Source organism: Prenolepis imparis, unplaced genomic scaffold, assembly GCF_030444845.1.
Source record: "Prenolepis imparis isolate NDT839.2.m4 unplaced genomic scaffold, iyPreImpa1.0 SCAF_6, whole genome shotgun sequence".
Classification (NCBI taxonomy): domain Eukaryota; kingdom Metazoa; phylum Arthropoda; class Insecta; order Hymenoptera; family Formicidae; genus Prenolepis; species Prenolepis imparis.
Window position 1 is genome coordinate 15,836,604 of NW_028141164.1, and position 20,130 is coordinate 15,856,733.

Here is a 20,130-nt window from a genome sequence, read left to right on the forward strand (position 1 = left end):
AGTTGTTTGATTTGAAAAGGGACAGAAGATGGGCGCTACTGATTTTTTTTTGAAAGCCGATTTTCAAAATCACGTGAAGGTCATGTTTCTTTAAATGGAACTACTCTAATTTTTTTATCTAAATTAATTCCTCGCAATTTTTGCCATAAAAAGTTATAAGGATATGATGGCTAGAAAATAAATATTTTATGAGATATTTTATAAATATACTTATATTTCACATAATTTTAGATAAACTATGAAATACCTTGTATATGTTCATTTTTCAATGGTCTTATCTCAATTCTTTTATGCATAAAATAATGAAAGGAATCAATTAATGTAAAGAGAACACATAATTGTTTGTAAGAAAAAGTATGTATGTTCGAGCGTGATCCTATCGTCAATTAATTTTCGGTCTCGAGTACGACAGCTAATTGTCGCAAAAATAATCGTTAGATTCGACGAGGTCGTTTATGTTGTTTTCGTCACACTATTTTTCTTAGTCGACTTTGTCAGGCTATTTGTCTCGGGCAACAATCGATAACATGTAATAAATAACTCAGAGTCTTAAATCATTCGAGAAACAATGGGTGAAGCAAACTCAAGTGTCCTACAACATATGTTTAAGACGAACGATGGGCTGTTTACAAACATGACGCGCCGGGAGCGAGATCCCGGGGTAAAGACCTCTGGTTGCCTTTTTTTTACCTCGCGACCAGCTGACAGCGCGGTTATCGACGCGAGGTTCCGAAAAGCACGCCGTGCGCAATCGAGATGGAAATCAACAGAGGATAAAACCAGGGCTTCCGCGAACCCCAGATCAGATCGTTTCTTGCTTCCTTACGCTTAAGTCTCGATTCCTCGTTTATCGCTCGTAATTTTACGGCTTCCTGTCTTGTCGCTCGCAGGACGCGCACACATATAAGAACCATATCGAAGTCGCTCGCTTCGTAACGTTCCTTACGGCCGTGACAAAGACGTCGAAGACGCTCGCTTCGCGTCACTCATTATCGCGTCGGTGTGCAAACCGAATTGTAAATTTATCATATAATAAACGTTGTCATTTGAGTGTAATCAGTCTCTTTTTCTTTGTTGTTGTGAGTCTGTCTCATTCGACTCACGTTCTCATTTACTCTCGCGGTGCACTGAACAATGTAACTTACAATTAACAGCTACATACTTTTTCATACAAACAGCTGTGTGTGTGTTTTCTTTATAATTAATTCCTTAAGATATTAACATTTAAAGGATTTTCGTTTTACGTACATCTCACATCATTCGTCTATCGGGATTTTTGCGTGAATTTTAGTCGTGAGTTAGAATTCATTTTGTTTGCTCGCACAATGTGTTTGTTTTGCTATGCACAAATGACGGAAGTCGAGTCACGAAATCCAGCAGTCGGAACGAATGAAAGAATTGCAGTTGCTGCATAATTTAATTAAAAAATAAGCATAGCAAAAACAGTTCTTGTCACCTTTGCGATGACGGGATAAATTTTTTCATTTTAAGTGATTTGATTTTAAAGCACATATTGTCTTCTGCGGCGCAAAATGAGGCTGTTAAACTGATATCGAACTTTCATGGATCTTTAAGAGTCGGATATTGTCGTATCGATCGTGTACGAGCTCGAATTTAAACGTAATTTCTAAAGACAAGGTACATATAAAAGTTTTTAAACTCATATTTCTGACTCTAGGTAGTTACTAAAAAGTGATTTGTTAATCGTAAGCATTGTTTTCCATTTTTTATTTCTCGCGTATTAGTGATCAAACGACAATGACTGGAGAGTACCCGGAGAATATTGGTTTGCCGCATGGAGCAGCATAGAGTTCAGTAAAAATCCATAGCATATTTCTATAGTGAATTTTTCTTTATAATATGTAATTGATAGTTGTCGACATTCAATGTCGTCAAGATCTCAGTTCTCCCCGAAGAAGAGAGAGTAACGTGAGGCCTTTTTGGCTGTCCGAATTGGCTGACTTGAGCCGCGAATAAAATCAGTGACGTGATATAATAGACATTATACTTACATATCATATGCACACACAAATACATTATAAATAACTTTTGTACATACGCACATGACGAACTGTTTAAAATGAACGTCATTTACACACAAATATTTCGCGTTTTGTGTCTTGTAATTTTACAACGAACTCTGATCCTAACGATTAGTTTTGAGCCGAGTTAATTCAAGTTGTGCTCGTGAAAGCGGTACATTACAATTGGAATAAAAAAGAATTAGTATGTAGAAAGAATCACTTTGTATATAAACATTATACAGAGTGTAACAAAAAACGTGTACGATACTTTAACGTAGGAAATAAACATCAAAATAATGAAAAAATTCCTATCAACATAGGCCCGCAAATGTCATCCTGCCGATTTATGAGCTTTATTACTTTTAAGCTTAAAAATTTGTTATTAAATATTATGAAATAAATACAAACAATGCAATGTTTTGATTTTGTTTTGTTATTATTTGACATTGTCCTGACAATTAAAATAAAATTTTTCAAAATATAAAATTTATTTTAGTGTTAATTGCTGTAATAAAGAATTACACTAATAAAGAAATAGCACATAGTATGCATTTGAATGTATAGTTTTGCAAATTGTTATACGGCTCACTCAAAAAGACTTCATTCCTCGCTTCATCAAAGCATTGGGATACGATAGGTCTGTTTAATTTTAGAGCCCGTGCTGGGTATAAAAACTGAGCTTTGCGTTTCCATATTATAAAATTCATCTTCAAACAGTTTAATCTTTATTGGTAAGATCAGTAGCTTTATTGAAATTATTAGTAGTATTAGCTTTATTGAAATTATAGAAATTATTAATAGTTAAATTTAAAGGGTCAATGTAAACCGCAGAATGAAAGGCGCCAAATTAAATGTCTTCTTGCGATGCAAAATTTTTATTCAGAATATACGTTTCGACCTTAGTATTGGGCCATTTTCAGTATCTATTGATTTATAAAAAACATATAAAATAAATAAACTAATTATTATAACTTGTTCAATATTATTTATATAATTTATGAAATGTTGGGCCAATTTGAAATGTTCCCATTTAGCGTGCGCGAACCGCGAAAAATTTGTGCGGCCAGCATGATGGCGCGCTTCATCTTTTGTTCTGTTTTCTGTTACTTAGGAAATAACAACTCTGATATCCTGCTATTCTGCTTGTTTTTCCTTACGTTTTTTTTTTACGAGAGCGATTTTGATTATAAAGTACATTTTTAATTGTATACCCTTCGTTAGAGACGACTGCAAAGCTGTAACCGAAGCGAGGTAAAATAAAGAACATTTTATAAAAAAACGAGACAAGAAAATATCTCGTCCACGCATTCACGAAGCACTCTTACCGCGAAGCAAGCGTGAAGGGCACATGTTCTCAAATACACAAGTATCGTACATAACTACTAAATAAACTAACAAATTATTATAACACTAATTAATTAAACTAACACAATTTACATAAAAGTAGTGGGGACTTACAAATAAACGATGCAGACATAAGGTAAAAAAAATGAACAAAACGAATAATAAAGATAAACCGTTAGATCATAAACATAACATAACACAACATAACAATAGATACTGAAGATGGTCTAATACTAGGGCCAAAACGTATATTCTGAATAAAAATTTTTCATCGCAAGAAGATATTTAATTTGGCACCTCCTATTCTGCGCATCCCGACTTACATTGGCCTTTTACATTTAACTATTTATATTTATTATCTGCAGTCTGCAGTCCGATTTTGGATTCTTTTTTAAAAATTATTAAATATTGAAGTTATTAAGTATTATACGATGTCAAATGAAAAACAAAAAAACATCCAATTAAGTATTATACGATGTCAAATGAAAAACAAAAAAACATCCAAACATTACATTATTTGGATTCATTTAATAATTGTAACAACAATTTAAGCTCTCAAAAGTAGTAATACCTATAATTCTATAAAGGGTTGTTTGCGGACTTATGTTGATAAAAACTTTTTTCATCATTTTGATGTGCATGCACCCTTAAAGCAGACTTTTCTGTTATATCCTGTATATGTACAATGTTATTATATTATTTTATACTATTTTCTTATAATTAGAATTTTTTTTGTAATCTTTAATAAATAATACTGCGGAAAGAGAAAAGAGGAAAATATAAATTATTGAATATGCAAAAAGTAAAAATGTTTTACCTTATTTAATTTGCTGTTAGAATTAAATGATTGCAGAATCAAATTTGTACCCTGGGAGTACAATATGGTTAAACAGTCAGGACTCCAACTTGATGTTAATATAGGAAGCGATTTGCTTTCACCATATAATGTAGATCGGAGCATACCACTCCGAGACCAGATCTTAATTAATCCATCCTCTCCAGCTGTAATTAAAACCATTTTTCTAAACAATGAATTTTTTAAGATACAAAATGATGACATACCAGTTAAGAATGCAGAACCGTCATTATTCCATTTTCCTACTGTTGTCGCCCCCTTATGAGCATCTACACTTTTTTCAATGCGACCATTTTTATTGACCAAATGATATTTACCTAAAAAATGAACATTATTCTAAAAATATTGTTTTAAAAATCTTATATTAAAATTTTGTTTGATCTGTTCAACATAACTTTTATAAATAGTGAAACTTCTAGTTAAACAAAAAAATAATTTTTATATCACCCTAAATTTATATATAATTTTTTATTTCTTATATTGTTTATTCACAAACTTTTTTAAAACTTAACACATATTATACTTATATAATTCTTAATATTTTCTATTTAAACTATTAATATTTTATTTAATATTTTTAATATTTACATTTAAAAAATTATATAGTAAATATGATAACGTAATAACTTTATTGATTTGAGTACGCAAAAAATATACTATTTTTATTTAAAACTTGATAATTTTTTTCTTTAAAATAAAATTGCATATGAAATAATGCTAAATATTTTAAACTTTTTAATATAATATCTTTATTAATAATAATTTATATATATATGAAAATAAAATTTTAGCTCTATATAGATATTATAAGAGAGAATAAATAAATTGAATAATATTATACATTCTAAAATAAATAATGTACCATCAGCAGTAGTTATTAATAATACATCCAAAGATAATTTCTTAGCGATAGAAATATGATTAGGACGTGGATTCCATTGCAAATCCGTAGGATAAAAATCATTTGGAAATTCAGTCACAACAGTAGAATGTGCAATACCACCTTCTAAATGCCAACATATTAGTAAATGATCTTCTCTGAAACAAATAGTTTTATAGTTTTATAGTCAGGTTTGATTTTATATTCATGCAAAAAGGAACAAAAAGCAAAAAAAATATGGATGAAGCGATACTTATTCAAATATATAGGCTGGAGCACTTTTAAAACAGAACATTTTAATATTCATTGCATTTGAGCGTGCAAAAAAAATCACAATAAATGAAAGTTATTAAGTTTAAAAAGAGAATAATGGTGAAAAGATCATTTTTCTCAGGATCACTAGTTCCAATTTTTTAATATTGTTAGTGTTTTTTCAAATATAATCATATACATTTTTAATATTGATGGTAAAAAAGAGTTAAAGAAGAAGTCAATATGTATTTATGTGCTTTTTATTTGTATGCAGGGTGATTCGAAATTTTACCGGAGCTTCAAGAGAGTGCTTCTGACAATGAGATTATTTTGAATTAAAAAGTTCATATTAACATAAGTTCTAAATAAAAAATTTATGAAGTGGAATTCTCTCTGAATTCTAAGATAAAAATAAACACTTTTATGAATATAAAATATAAAAATTATTAAATATTCGAAGTCTAGTATTTTTGTTATTTAGATGGGAACGGTCGGAAGTGTCCCTCACCGATTTTAATGCGCTTTAGATATATGTTGTAGATTATAGAACATCGATAAATATTAGACCCATATTTTTTTTGGTGTTTATCTCAACGTTTAGGGATTAAAATAACTTCTCGAAAATAATGGATTTTTTCATTTGTAGCGAATATCTGTGAAAATATTAGATATATGAAAAAATATTTTATATACAAAAGTTTTATGGTATTTTATATATTTTACAATAGCGCAATCACATTTTTTGAAAATATCAAATTTTTTAATTGACCCCACCACCTATTATTTTGCAAAATTTAAGAATTTATATAGTAAAGATAAAAAATTGAAGAGCATTGAATGCCAAATCCATTCATGTATTAATATTATGTTTCTACGATTCAATTTTTGGGAAAACGAGATGATAACGTGATATAGACGCCGCGCTGTATAGGTAGGTGTTGCGTTATTTCAATTGCCCTGACATGTTATATGATATAATCCTTAAATAAAACTTCACAAAGGAAAAAAATACACCAAGTACATAAAAAATATTTCTCCAAAAAATGTTCTTTTAAAAAAATAATGTATTTATCTTTAAAAAAATGTATCTTTTAAAAAATAATGTATCTCTAAAAAATATTAAATTAAAACTAAATATAAAGTCAACCTCTAAAAAATAAAAAATAAAAATAAAATATGAAATCAATAATTAATTAAAATTAATAATTTCATTAATGAAAATTAATGGAGACTAATGTGAACTGTGAACATTAGTTTTAAATCTGATCTCAATTGTTTACAACTTCTTTGATAACGCTATGGCAAAATTCGTCTTAAGAATTGACTTGTCTTTTGTCGTTACTTCTTATAATACTCTCCTAACATGGAGGAACGTGTTTAATGATAATTTCGGTTTCGAATTATCATCTTTGACTGATGAATTAATGGTTTTATATTGTGCTGAAGATGGCCTAATGTAGGCCGAAACATACACATTTCTTCAATAAAGTTATATAATTTTTTGCACGACTACTCAGCGTTGGCTCTAAGCGCTTTGTATTAATAATTAATCTTAATTCAATTTAGTTGAGCCTTAATGTTTCATAATCACAACTAAGAGGTGATTTAAAAAAAATATGTGCGTGTGTGTTTATATGTGTTCATGTGTGTTTCTATGTGTTTGTGTGTGTTTGTGCGTGTCGGGTGTGTTTGTGTGTATTTATGTACGTCGAGTGTATTCGAATGTGTTCGGGTGCATATGTATGTGTTTGTGTGTGTTTGTGCGTGTGCGGGTGCGTGGGTGGGTGGGGATGTAAAGTTAAAAAAAAACCACATAGTAGCCATACCGAAAAATTTGCAAAATTTTGGTACCAATTTCAAGAAAATCGGTCCATAAATGTGGAAGTAGTTCGCGGTCAGACGGACAGACAGACAGACGGACCGTACTTATATATATAGATAAGAGATTCTTTCAAAAAAATTAAAATGCATTCTATTTTTATTAAGAAAACCCTGATTTTCAAAATAAGTTTAATTTTGTAAAGTATATAAAATTACACTATATTATATTAAAAATAAATATTGCATATAACATATAAAATAATACTAATAAATGTTATGGATTTTTGTTATAAATCAATATTTCTCAACTTTCTTTCATGTGTGCCCCCTTTTTTAATATCAATTTTTGTTGCGCTCTCTTTGCAAATTCTTTGTCGAGATACTGAACATAAAAATGACAGCACAAAAATAGGAAATTGACTTATTGAAAATTATAATTTTAGACACAATACCGATATGTATATTAGTATATATTTAAAATTTTTTTTGTTATGTTATGTTATGTTAAGATAAAACATATTGAAAATTATAATTTCTAATTTTAATTTTAATCACAATATGAATTTACGCATATTGCTGTAAGTTGAATATTTCAGAATACATATTATGTTTTTGTTTTAATTTTCAGTAAATATATTTTTTTAATCTGCATTTTTTCGTGCTCCCCTTTCAAATATTTCGCTCGTTGAGAATCATTGGTATAATAAGTCATAATCTATATAAAATAGCAGTATTATGTTGCAGATTTTATTACAAATAATAAGTCATAGAATTACTTAATTATATGTCACTTTAATTTAAACTCTTAATTCCGGGCCTACCTGTATGTAAAGTTAACAATCTCAAAACAAGTCGATTAGTTTGATATGGAACACTTTTAAATTCGGAATTGACGATTTATGTAATTGACATTATTGCATTAAGAGTTAAGTTGTTTATGTCCTATTATTTGTAATAAAATCCGCAACATAATAATACTATTTTATATATCATACAAAATATTTATTTGAAACATAATAGTGTAATTTTATAGACCATACAAAACCGAACTTATTTTGAAAATCATGTTTTTCTTAATAAAAATAAAATGCGTTTTAATTTTTTGGGGAATTTATTCATAATATTTCAATAAGCAAGATTGATTTTATGATAAATACTATTTTAAATTCTCATAAATTAAATTACTTTTAATTGCAAATAATTACATAAATAGTTAATTATTAATTTCATATTTAATTTACATTTTTTATTTTTTAGAGATTGATTTTATATTTAATTTTGATTTTATATTTTTTAGAAGTACATTATATTTTAAAAGATACATTATTTTTGGGGGAGATATTTTTTTATGTACTGGAGTATTTTTTTATCTTTGTGAGGTTTTATTTAAATGGGATTGTTATATTTTATTTAAATGGGAATATGACAACTGAAAAGATATAACGCAACATCTACCTACCTAGCAAAAAGACTGCGACCCACCGAGACTTTTTGAAAATCTTTCGAAGAAAATATTAATTAATTATTTTTAAGTAAATAATATATTAAATTGTAATTTTTTTCGAAAGATTTTCACAAAGTCTCGGTGAATCACAGTCTTTTTGTTGGCAAACTGCATGCGGCCCGCGGGCCGCGTGTTTGACATGCTTGCATTAATTTATAAAATATCACATAAACTATTCATTTTTTGGCCATGTTGCCCTTATAACTTTTTATAGTGAATATTGCGGGGAATCGATTTATATAAAAAAATTTAGATAATTCCATTTAAAAAAACATAAATGACCTTCAAATGACCTTGAAAAACGCCACTCAAGGGCATCTCTTGATTACGATGTTATGTCCCCCTCGAAACCCTACAACTTTTGTTTGAAACATTTTTGTTTAAAATCAATATTTATAAAGATATTTAAGGTGCTAATAATTATTGCCTCACCCGGTATATTGCACCCATTCGATTCAATAATTTGAAATTATTTTCGAAATTTTTTAAACCAACATTGCATTCATTATACATTCATTAGCGGTTTCTTCACTAAATGTGTCGATATTGTGAATCATTTCCTCTGCTCTACGGTTTAGTTTAAATTCATACAAAAAATTACTCGAATTTGCCGATTTTCTCATTTTTGTTTCAATAGTTTAAACTGGCCACAAATTGACATTAATAATATATAACCAATGCTTTAAATAAATAGAGTAAAGTTTGTGCTTTAACATGGTGTATAATATGAATATAATTGAATAAAACTTTATAACAAAATAAAGCGCTAAAATTTAAAATTACAAAAACCGACATTATTTTTTGCACCAACTTAATGTAAAGGAGATGGAAATGCTATTAACAAAATCAAATAACATCGAGGTTGAAAAAATCGGTCAAATCTTAAAACCAATTACAATCAACAAATGAGAAGAGGAGATTATAATGAAACGAATAATACTCATGAAAATAATAGATATATGGGTAATTATACACTTTAGGGGACAATGCTCCATACTTCTTCATCTTAACATATATATGTTGTCAATGTCAATGTCCGAAGTAATATGGAAAAAGTTTTAGCCGTCGCTCATTGTTTATTAAAAAGTTATTAATAAAAGAATTATCATGAATTATACGCAATTTTTATATACTATATACGTTTTATAAAATGAATTCATTTATTTATGTGTAATAAGTCGAAGGCATATGAAAAATTTCACATAGGTTCGCGATTTTTCACGCGAAGCGAGGTCCATCCCCCCCCCCCCCCCATCGACCGATGCTTTCAGTGCGAAACGAGGTTTTTATTTGCAAAATCTAAAGTTGCGAATTTATGTGGAATATTGCAAATATAGACTTTTTCTCGTACTGAAAGCACCAGGCGATGAGAGTGGATCTGGCTTCGCATGAGAAGTTGCGAACCCATGTGGAATTTTAAACAGTAAGTAATGAAAATATTCTGTTTTTTTTGTTGATTCAGGAAAAACTGATCATTTAGTAAATAATAAAGGGAATTAAAATAATTTAATAATATTAAATAAACCAACACAAAAATAGCAGTTACAAAGGATGAAAGTTATTTGGAAGCAGTAAGTATAAAAAATATTCGAATAAAGGATTAATATAGGAAATATTATCGGTCAGAGTTAAGTAAATGGCAGAATTCAATGGTCAAAAATGTTCTTTATATTCCAAATTCGAGAAAAAACATATTAATCAGTTAGATAGTTAGAAATATTCCATGTAAAAGTAATGTTTGAAGAAAGTAAAATAAAGGGTGAAGAAGAAATTAATTTGCTTAGGTCTCAGAAGTAATTTGCATGAAATATTTTTTAAAATATATTGAAAAGTAAATGTTTATATATTGACAAAGAAGTTGAAAATTGTGACATAAACGATATGATCATATAAATTATTCAAATTACAAAATTAATAATCGACACTCATTTTGAAGTTTTAAAGGGTCAGGAAAAACGAAAATTTCAATATATTAAAAAAATTTTTAGTATTGGAAGTTTCTTTTTTCCTTTAAGGGTCAGGGTGACCCTTAAAACTTCAAAATATGTGTGTGTGCCTGTTAATTTAAAAAATACTTATTTTTTAAATCGGAATAGTGTAAAATATCAAAAAATGCGATTTTTGAAAAAAAAAAATTGAAAAAATCTAAGAAATCTTAAATCGAAAAAGTCTAATCAAAATAGTCTTAAAAATTCGAAAATATAAATCCCCTCTTTGCCAATAGCTCAAAAATTTTCTTTTTAAGTCTAAAACGTTATACATTTTTTTTTAATCGAAGTGGTTTCATTGAAGAAAAAAAAATAATTTCTCTTAAAATTGACTAAAATACTATAAAATTTTTTAAAAAATTTTTTCAATATTTTTATTGAAAAATACATTCACAGAAAAAAAATGACCACGTTATTAATGACATTTTTATTTTTTTTTTAAGTTAGAAATATTTGAAATTTTTAAAATTAATTTTGTGTGAAATAATCAATTTGAGCTAAAAACAATGACAGATTTCTTCATATTCTGACATGAGGAACAACTGTAAAAAATTTGAAAAAATCGGCGTTTGACGTTCCACGAGGTTTACTTATAAGTCTCTGATTTCTGAGCAACTCTAAAAACTGATAAAATAAGTAATCTTTACATTGAGAGTCTTTTTATGTTGTAAACTCAAGAAGGGTGTATTACAATTTTCTTGATATAACTTTTCGACCTGTTAAAATATTTTAATAATGACAGTTGCGTACAACAAGAAGAAACAATCAGTATCATGCAAAAAAAGAAAACAACTAAACTTCAATACTTTCGAAATCAATATTCGAAAATACTTTGATACATTTGAATATTGATTTAACATGCATTGTATGTACATATATGTTTATAATATAACATGATATAATATAAACATGTTCACATATAATAATTTAAAATTATTTATTATTACATTAAATCATGTTATTATTAACTTTATAATTTAATTGTACACATATTCAAATATTAAACATAGATTGTAACATCTATTCTACTGATATGATTTCTGCACATTAAATATCAAACCAAATGGAAAAGGCTACAAATAAAATGTGATTTTAAAGCAAAACTATGTTGTAAACAATTTATCAATTTATGTCATTTTATTAATTTATGCAAGTATATCTAGGTGAGCCCCAAATAAAGTGTTACAAATTGTTTTCCTCAAAATCAATGGAGATATAGAATTGAATTCTTTTTTTACATTAAATGGAACGAGAGGGTTGACTATAGTTGAAGAGTAAACACAATTTTCAAATAGGATTTTTAAAGAAACAAACAGAAGGGTTATAGAAGGAATACGTGGTTAGAAACTTGTAGACATAATTTTGAATATTTAGTAAAATTATTTTCAAACCAGAATACGTTTACTTTGATTTTGAATTCGTTTATTTTGATATCTTCAACTTTCAAAGTTTTCCTTCGAATCGTATTTTTTAATTGCATAACTCTTTAATAATGCAGAATAAAAAGAAATGTTTCAAATAAATGTTGTGTATTTTAATGAGAACTATCTAAATCTTAAATAAAAAATTATATTTCGTTTTTTAAAAAATAAGGGGGAGAGCCCCTTTTTATTCACTTTAAAAATCCCACATAAAAATTTGTTTATACACTAAATAGTCAGTTTATCTGTTTCCTTTAATGTAAAAAATCTAATCAATATATCTATCAATATATTATCAGACAGACTTTAATTACTTTATTTGAACCATCCTGTGTAATAAACACTTATGTATTTAAAAAATTTGTTTTTTTAATTTCAATATTATATAGATTAACAGACTGAACATCATAAACAATATAGTTGATATAAGATATTATTTTATATTATACAGTGTTTAATTTAATTTACAAATTTTATTACAAATTAATTCAAATTTTTAAATCTATTTATGTCGTTTCTTTAAATGACATACTTTTTGCATTGATTTTTTAAAAATTATTCTTATTTTAAATTTAATATATAAAGTATATATTTTTACGTAAATTTTTTTTCCAGTATAAATATTATTGAGATATTCTGAAAGTATTTGTGACGTTTTTTAATTTGATTTTTAACAGTTTATTTATTAACATTTTTTTATTTGATCTTTAATTTGATTGAACAGTATTTATTACTATGTTTTTATCATATTTAGCTATGCAAAATTTATCTTACTTATCAAATTGAAATCTTATACACAAACACACATACACTCACACATACACGCACACAGTCAAATACACACACACACTCATGTATGTATGCTAATAAATCAATAACTTTTACATTTGTACTAAAAATATTTTTTTGCGACATAATATTTTATTGTTACATATTTTGTTTATTAAAAATTTATTAAAAAATATTTATTACTACAATTATTTAATTACATTAAATAATAAATATAGCAGTTTCAATTTGATAAAAAACAAGTAAGATAAATTTTGCATAACTAAGCTACGGTAAAAACATAGTATTAAATACTGTTCAGTCAAATTAAAAAATGTTAATAAATAGTGTTAAAAGTCAAATTAAAAAATATCACAAAATAAACTTCAATTAAACTTATAACAGGGTAGTTAACTTAATCGACCACACTAGCCAATGTCTAAGTTATGACTTTATCGACCATATGGTTGTGGTCTTTTATAAAGTATTACTTGAAATTATTAATTACAAATTTTTCTTAATTGAGAAAAATATTGGTCCGAAAGTCGCTGAATCGGGATTAATTTAACTACCCTGTTGATTAATTTACTAGCGATATAAAAATAAAAAGCATATTTAAACTTACTAACTCTTTAAAAAAGGAATGTATTTTTACAATACTTTGTTTTTTTACACAATATTACTGCAATATTTTATTTTAATCTTATTAATGAAAACATAAAGAAAATATTTATTTAACTTTATTCATTCTAAAGATAATTGACATTGTGAAATTATTAAACCAATTACAATTTTTATTTATGTAATATGTTAAACAATGTTATTCCTCATTTAATGCAATATAAAGTATTGTATAATTATAATAGATTGTTACATACCCACACGAATATATTTCTTCTGTCGAACTCCATGCGACACAAGTAAGTAAACATTTATGTACATTATTGTCTTGTATAGATATCTTGAATCTCATGTTAAATGTGTAACACGCGTCTAAAATAATAATTTTTATACACACAAACACGTACACTCTTCTTAACTTCGTAGTAAAGTAGTTGTAATAAAGTTAATTTGAAAAATACAAGTAAGTTATTGTTATTATTGATAATATATATGATTTTCTTATTTCGAGTAACGTTAGTTGCATCAGAAATCTTATAGATTAGGTTATAACTGGTTATGTTATAACTGTTTGTGTTTACTGTTTAATTCCTATAGTAACCATGGCAGCGATAAATGGCTTTCAATCAATCAATACTCTAGGGTGCGTTCCGTTATGCAATTGCGATAAAGTCCCTAAAAGTTACTTCTAGGGACTCTACAGTTGCGAGTACTAGCAATATTGCCAATAGTGTTCCGATATTACAATACACTGCAAAAATGCTATTACAAACATTGAATATACTTACTGGAATGAGCGCTGCCTTGTATACCGAGCCGAGCCGGCCTGTAAGACAAAGACCGTCGCTATAAGGTATCACTCTCTCTGTCTCACTAACATGCTATAGTTTATTCCTCCTAGTTTGGTGACATATAGGGTGACTATAAAATAAGTAACCCAAAAATTAAGAGAAACAAAGGCCCATATTTTCTGATTTGAGAATACTGGCCAAAAATTTAAAGATAATAGCAGGCGTATATTTTTGGCTAAGGGAATATATGAAAAAAAGAAATAGCAATACCTTATAGACGCTATCTCTCTCGGCTCGAGGTCATCGAGCTAAAACATAGGCAGCGCTTATTCCAGTAAGTATATAGTTCAATGGTTACAAATTATCACGTCAATAATTTTGATGTTACTTCCTGACTTTCGACTACTGCAACCGGCGAGGTAAAGCACTCGCAGTAATGATACTAATGAAAGCATACTCTGTGAGTGTGTTCCGTTTTATAACTTCGCAACAGCTTCAAAGTTCACAAAATGAAAACGGAACGCTATTAGCAGTACTTGCATGATGTTATGATTGCAATATTTGAATAACTCTACAGGATTTGTATTTTCTGTATTAAAAAAAAAGTGATAATAGTTTACAAAATCAAACACGAAAATTATTCATTTTCGAAATAAATTCGGCGTCTTTTTTCTTCGGCTATGGTTCTTCAATGATGACTTTCGGCGTATTAGGGTGCAGTCCCATGGAGCGTATCGCGCGTATCGCGGATTGCGCGTATCGAAAATCTGACCAATCGCGGACGTTCCGCTGTTTTCGATACGCCGCTGTTCCGTCAAGACCATTATGGTAGCGTAAATACGCTTAGAGCATATAGACATGGAGGGAGAATAGTATCCCTGGTAACACTTCTATTGCAATTTTGCTGTAAAACTGCACGAAAAATCGTGCATTAACTTTCGAGTAGATCATGCGTTTTCTATTTCCAATTTTGACCATTTTTCTGTTGACAGAAACTTACGCTCGTCATAGAGCAACAGAATTGCGAAAGATATGTGGCAGCATTCACTGCTAATAATTTACAGTTATATGCATTTACGTATAGCAGAATAATGCAAGAAATGCGGTAGATGCTTGCGCAAGTCGCAGTGCAACATAATCGCGCTAGATTGGTGGCTATATCTGCTGCTAATAATTTGCAGAAATACACGCATTTATATACAGCAAAATTCAACAAGAATTACGGCAGATGCTTGCGTAAAAAGTAGAGCAGCAATGCAAACGATTTTGGCAGAATATACTGTGTATCAAAATTGCACAAATAAAGTGCATTAATTATGCAGCAAAATTACAATAATCACTTCAAAAATTTAATGGAAAAAGTGTTTACGGCAATTTTACTGCATAATTTATGACTTTATTTGTGCAATTCTGCTACCACTGCGTAAATATTAATTTAATTAAACATTTTTATAAATCACATTATTTACGCTCGATTTGAGTTTTTTGTAGGAAATATAATAAATTTTTATTTATTTTTTAACATAAAGAATATTTATTTTCCAACATTGTTGAATTTAAAATATTTAAAAACAAATAATTTAAAAACTATTCAATAATAAAAAGTTCTTAGAACAGTTTCGGAAGTTCAAAAAATGAACAACCCTTCATACAAGGGTTATGTATTATCTTGAAATCTTTTGCAAAACTCAAAATTATATAAAATGAATACAATTATAAATATTTATTAATTATGATCACTTTTATTAATTATTATAAATGATTTAGTTTTTGATAACATATCACAATGTTGCACTTATAAAGTATTTTAATTTACCTTTTATATATATATATATGTTAATTTAGAATCAATAAATGCAATTTTTGCTGCAGTTATTTAAAGCCTTTCATTGCTTATAAACTGTTTGTATCTTTTGTATAAGTCATTTAGTATTTTTTTATAAACTACTAAAAAATAGGAACAAAAAATATTTGTCTAACTGTGACCTAAATAAATACTTTTAAATACAGAACTGTCTTTTGCTGAGAGAACAAAATATTTTAAATAAAAGTGGAACTTATATAATATACATATATTAATTTAGAATTACTAAACATAACTTTTGCACAACTAATTCAAAGGCATTGAAAACAAAAAAGGCATTGGGAACAAAAAATATTTTTCTAACCCTGAACGATTCAATCTGTACATTCTGTCCGGGTTTTAAAACAAAAATCGGCTTACTGGAACGAGAAAACGTCTACTATTGAAAAAACGAAATATTTTAAACAAAAGTAAAACTTATAATATGCAGGAGTTTATATCATAAAATCTTTATCTTTAATAAATAATATGTAGAAACTTAGATCGTTCATGTTGATCTTCGTTAATCTTCGATCATCTTAATTATTGTTGTATAAATTATTAATATCTTGTAAATAATTTCGTCGGCCATTCCCAACATCACGTTCTCGGTTTTCCCTTCGAACTCGATCTCGATGCCTTTGCTTGGCAACTCTTAATGCAGCCTGCATAAGTTGACTAAAACTTTCTATTGAAGTTTTTTCAGACTGATTAATTACTTCTGAAACATAACATATACTTGTATAATATTTATTACAAAACATTTAAAAATTTAATTTTGTAACCTTATTTTATTTTATTGTATTAAAACTCAACATTGTTGAATTTAAAATATTTAAGAAAAAATAGTTTTAAAAAAATAGTTTAAAAACTAATCAATAATAAAAAGCTCGAAAGTATAAAAAATCACGAACAATCCTTCGCACGAGGGTTAATGTCATTCCACAATAGGTTGCAAATACCCCCGTTGCCAGTTGACAATTGCGGATTGACCAATCAGCTGACAAGTTGCTTTGCTCAATCCGCAATTGTCAACTGTCAACGAGAGCACTTGCAACCTATTGCGAAATGACCCTAATGTATCATCTTGAAAGGGTCTTTTTCAAAACTCAAAATTATATAATTGTATGAAATGAAAATCTATTGCGAAGGAATGCTGATGCTAAGGTTTGCAAAATTTTAAGATAGGTCATTGATAGAATACACAAATTGTTGAGGAGAAGGGTTGATCAAAGGGGAGGGGAGAAGTATATCAAAAGTTTTCCGCTATACTCTACAACAACCCAACAATTATAAACAAATCACTCTATCAATTTAGGTATAACATACACTAGAAACTGCGACACAACGTTTTTTTCAAGACATGATGATAGGTTGATTTAATTGAATTAGAATAATTCTTTAGAGTCCTAAAATTTCGAAAAATATTTGTAGTTTTTCAAGACATGTACATAAAATAAATTTTTTTGTGAAACGTTCTATTAACAATAACATTTTTTCAATTTTTCTGAATAAAATTTATGTCGAGTTTTAGAAATCATAATTTAAGGATATGATTCGCAAATAAGAATACTTACGGAACATTATTTTACTCAGCCGTGTGTTATATAATATCCTGTGCGATGCAGGTTTATTTTCCTCATTTTCCGGTTCTTCATTGCTTTCTTTATTACTTTTCTGAGCCCACTTAAAATGGCTTGCAAGTTTATCTGAGATAGAATATCTAAGATACTGTCTCAAAGCAACTTTTGCATTAGGATTTCCCCACCAAATAAAATAATTTTTCTGTAAAATATTTTAAGGAGTCAGTGGTGCTATGTAAATTATTATCAATATAGAAATTTATTAACTATCTATAAAAGATATAAGATATAGCAAAACAAATTTCAAATCTCAGAAAAATTTTAATTTTGTGATAAATAATTGTGTAATAGTTAAAGAATTTTTAGGATATTGTATTTTGTATTATCAAATATAACAAAATCATTTTAATATTCCAAAAAGCAAAATGTAAAATTAAAGGTATATTTATATTTAATATTTTTATATAATCAAAATATAAGTAAAACATTTTATTTTACTTACTAGTTCTCCCTGCTTTTGTTCATTTTCCTCGAACTCTTCAAATTCTTGCATATTTTTTAATGGAAAACCTTCTGGAAGCGAATATACTGGGTAAGCTCCACCGTTATTATTTGCGTTTTTGTTTCTAAAAATAATTTCGCTCGGTTTTATACTCCGAAAATTAATATTTAAGAGGGTGTAAAAAAATCTTGATGGATTCTATTTTATATAAACCCAAAAACCGTATCTATTATCCATCTAAAATCTAAATTATCTTCTTTTTATCGTACAACTTTTATCTTTTAAGATAAATTTTGATAAAATTTATAGATTTTTGTAGAATAGAATCACGTTCATGCATACTTACACTTGCAGATTATCTACTTTTGTATTGAAGTAGGTTTTCAGTTCATCTATTTTTTTCTCATAATAGTTTTGCATATTGTCAATTTTTTTCGAAATATTTTGTTCCTGAGTTTCGCAAAATATATGCATTTTTTCCTGAAATTTTTGTAAGAATTTTTCTTGCAATGTCCTCAAGTTATTTAAATTGGCATTTTCAGGATTGCTATAACTTATACGGCCATAATTATTATTGTGAGAGTTGTAGAACTGCGGAATGTGTCCATGTGTATTATCCAGTGCAGGTCCTGTAAAAATTTGTTTGCTATTGTAGTGTTTTATTTTTTTTTATTATATTAATTTTATTAATTTTAATCCATTGTATGTGTGAAAATATTTTACCTGAGGTATGTAATCCCTGTGTATATGTGGATGAAACTGTGTCATTAGTGTTCCAACTGTCATAATATCCATAATTTGAAGTAATAGCCGAAGGAGTAGATTTATTCAACATTTGAGTTCTTGAGGAATTGTTTTGAACAGTACCTGGGTAAATAAACGTACAACATAATGAATTTTTTTACATAATTAACGAATCTGAAGTTGCATCGTTTTATAGTGTCTGAATAAGGTAAAATATTTTTTTTTAATACAAAAATAGTTACTTGTTTCAGCAACTGTCCCTGAGTTGAAATCATACATAGAATAATTATTTAATGAACGTATCACATCATCTCCTTGATCATAATTATTTTGTAATGTTTGTGTTGAACAACCAGGTGAGTTCAAATGATTGTTTCCATGCTGTTCAAGTTGCTGTTCCGATATTATTATTTTTTGTTTTCTTCTTTTTTTTTTATCAGGCCCGGCTGGTTTATCTTGGTTTCCTACTTTTTTAGGAGTTGGTTTTATTGGTTTGTCTTGATTTCCTTCTTTTTTCCGAGCCAATTGTTCATTTTTTTCAGATCTTTTTTTCATTTCAACATTGTTTTCACTATCAGTCGAAAAATTAGATTCATTATCAGATGATTGACTTGATGCATCAGCTGATTCTTCAGAATTAGAATTGGTGAATATTGCTGTCATTTCTTCTAATATTTTACTTTTAGTCTTTTCCTTACTCGTTGGCTTATCAGAATCTGTAGTACAATACTTTTTGGGCTTTTTTATTGTACGTCCTCGTCGATTACATTTTGAACCTTTGTCAGACATTTTTTATAACACTGCGGATCTATACATACATATATATATAATTAGTTTTTCTTTTTTTATTTTGTAGTGGAAACACATTTAATAAAGTTGTGGGGTACAAAAAGTAAACTATATCGGAGGATTTACATTGACAGATTATAAATCTAAAATTTGTTATGCAAATATGACAAAACATTTGCAGTCATAAACGTGAGTTATATATAAATTGGTTTTACAATACGAAACTAATTAATATAATCCCAGACAACAAGCATGTCCTACAGATGTTTGAAAGACGTCTTAAAGACAATTTTTTAAGACATTTTTGAGACATTATCAAAAGACGTCTATAAGACGTCTGAAAGATAGCTTTTTTAAGACGTCTTTAAGACATTACAAAAAAAAGTCTTCAAAACGTCT

General features: G+C 27.9%; 1 protein-coding gene across 1 annotated transcript in view; it reads right to left on the bottom strand.

Moving 5' to 3' along the window:
• Oseg5 (intraflagellar transport protein Oseg5) overlaps nucleotides 1–13,989 on the bottom strand; it is a 238,155-nt gene extending 224,166 nt beyond the window's left edge. Inside the window, exons 1-4 of the mRNA XM_083040402.1 lie at nucleotides 13,737–13,989; nucleotides 5,087–5,262; nucleotides 4,431–4,541; nucleotides 4,186–4,370 (exon numbers count right to left, since the gene is read on the bottom strand). Of these exons, the coding sequence (XP_082896528.1) occupies nucleotides 4,186–4,370; nucleotides 4,431–4,541; nucleotides 5,087–5,262; nucleotides 13,737–13,831 (567 nt within the window). The 5' untranslated portion in view covers nucleotides 13,832–13,989. The remainder of the gene's footprint in view (nucleotides 1–4,185; nucleotides 4,371–4,430; nucleotides 4,542–5,086; nucleotides 5,263–13,736) is intronic.
• Nucleotides 13,990–20,130: the final 6,141 nt, after the last annotated feature.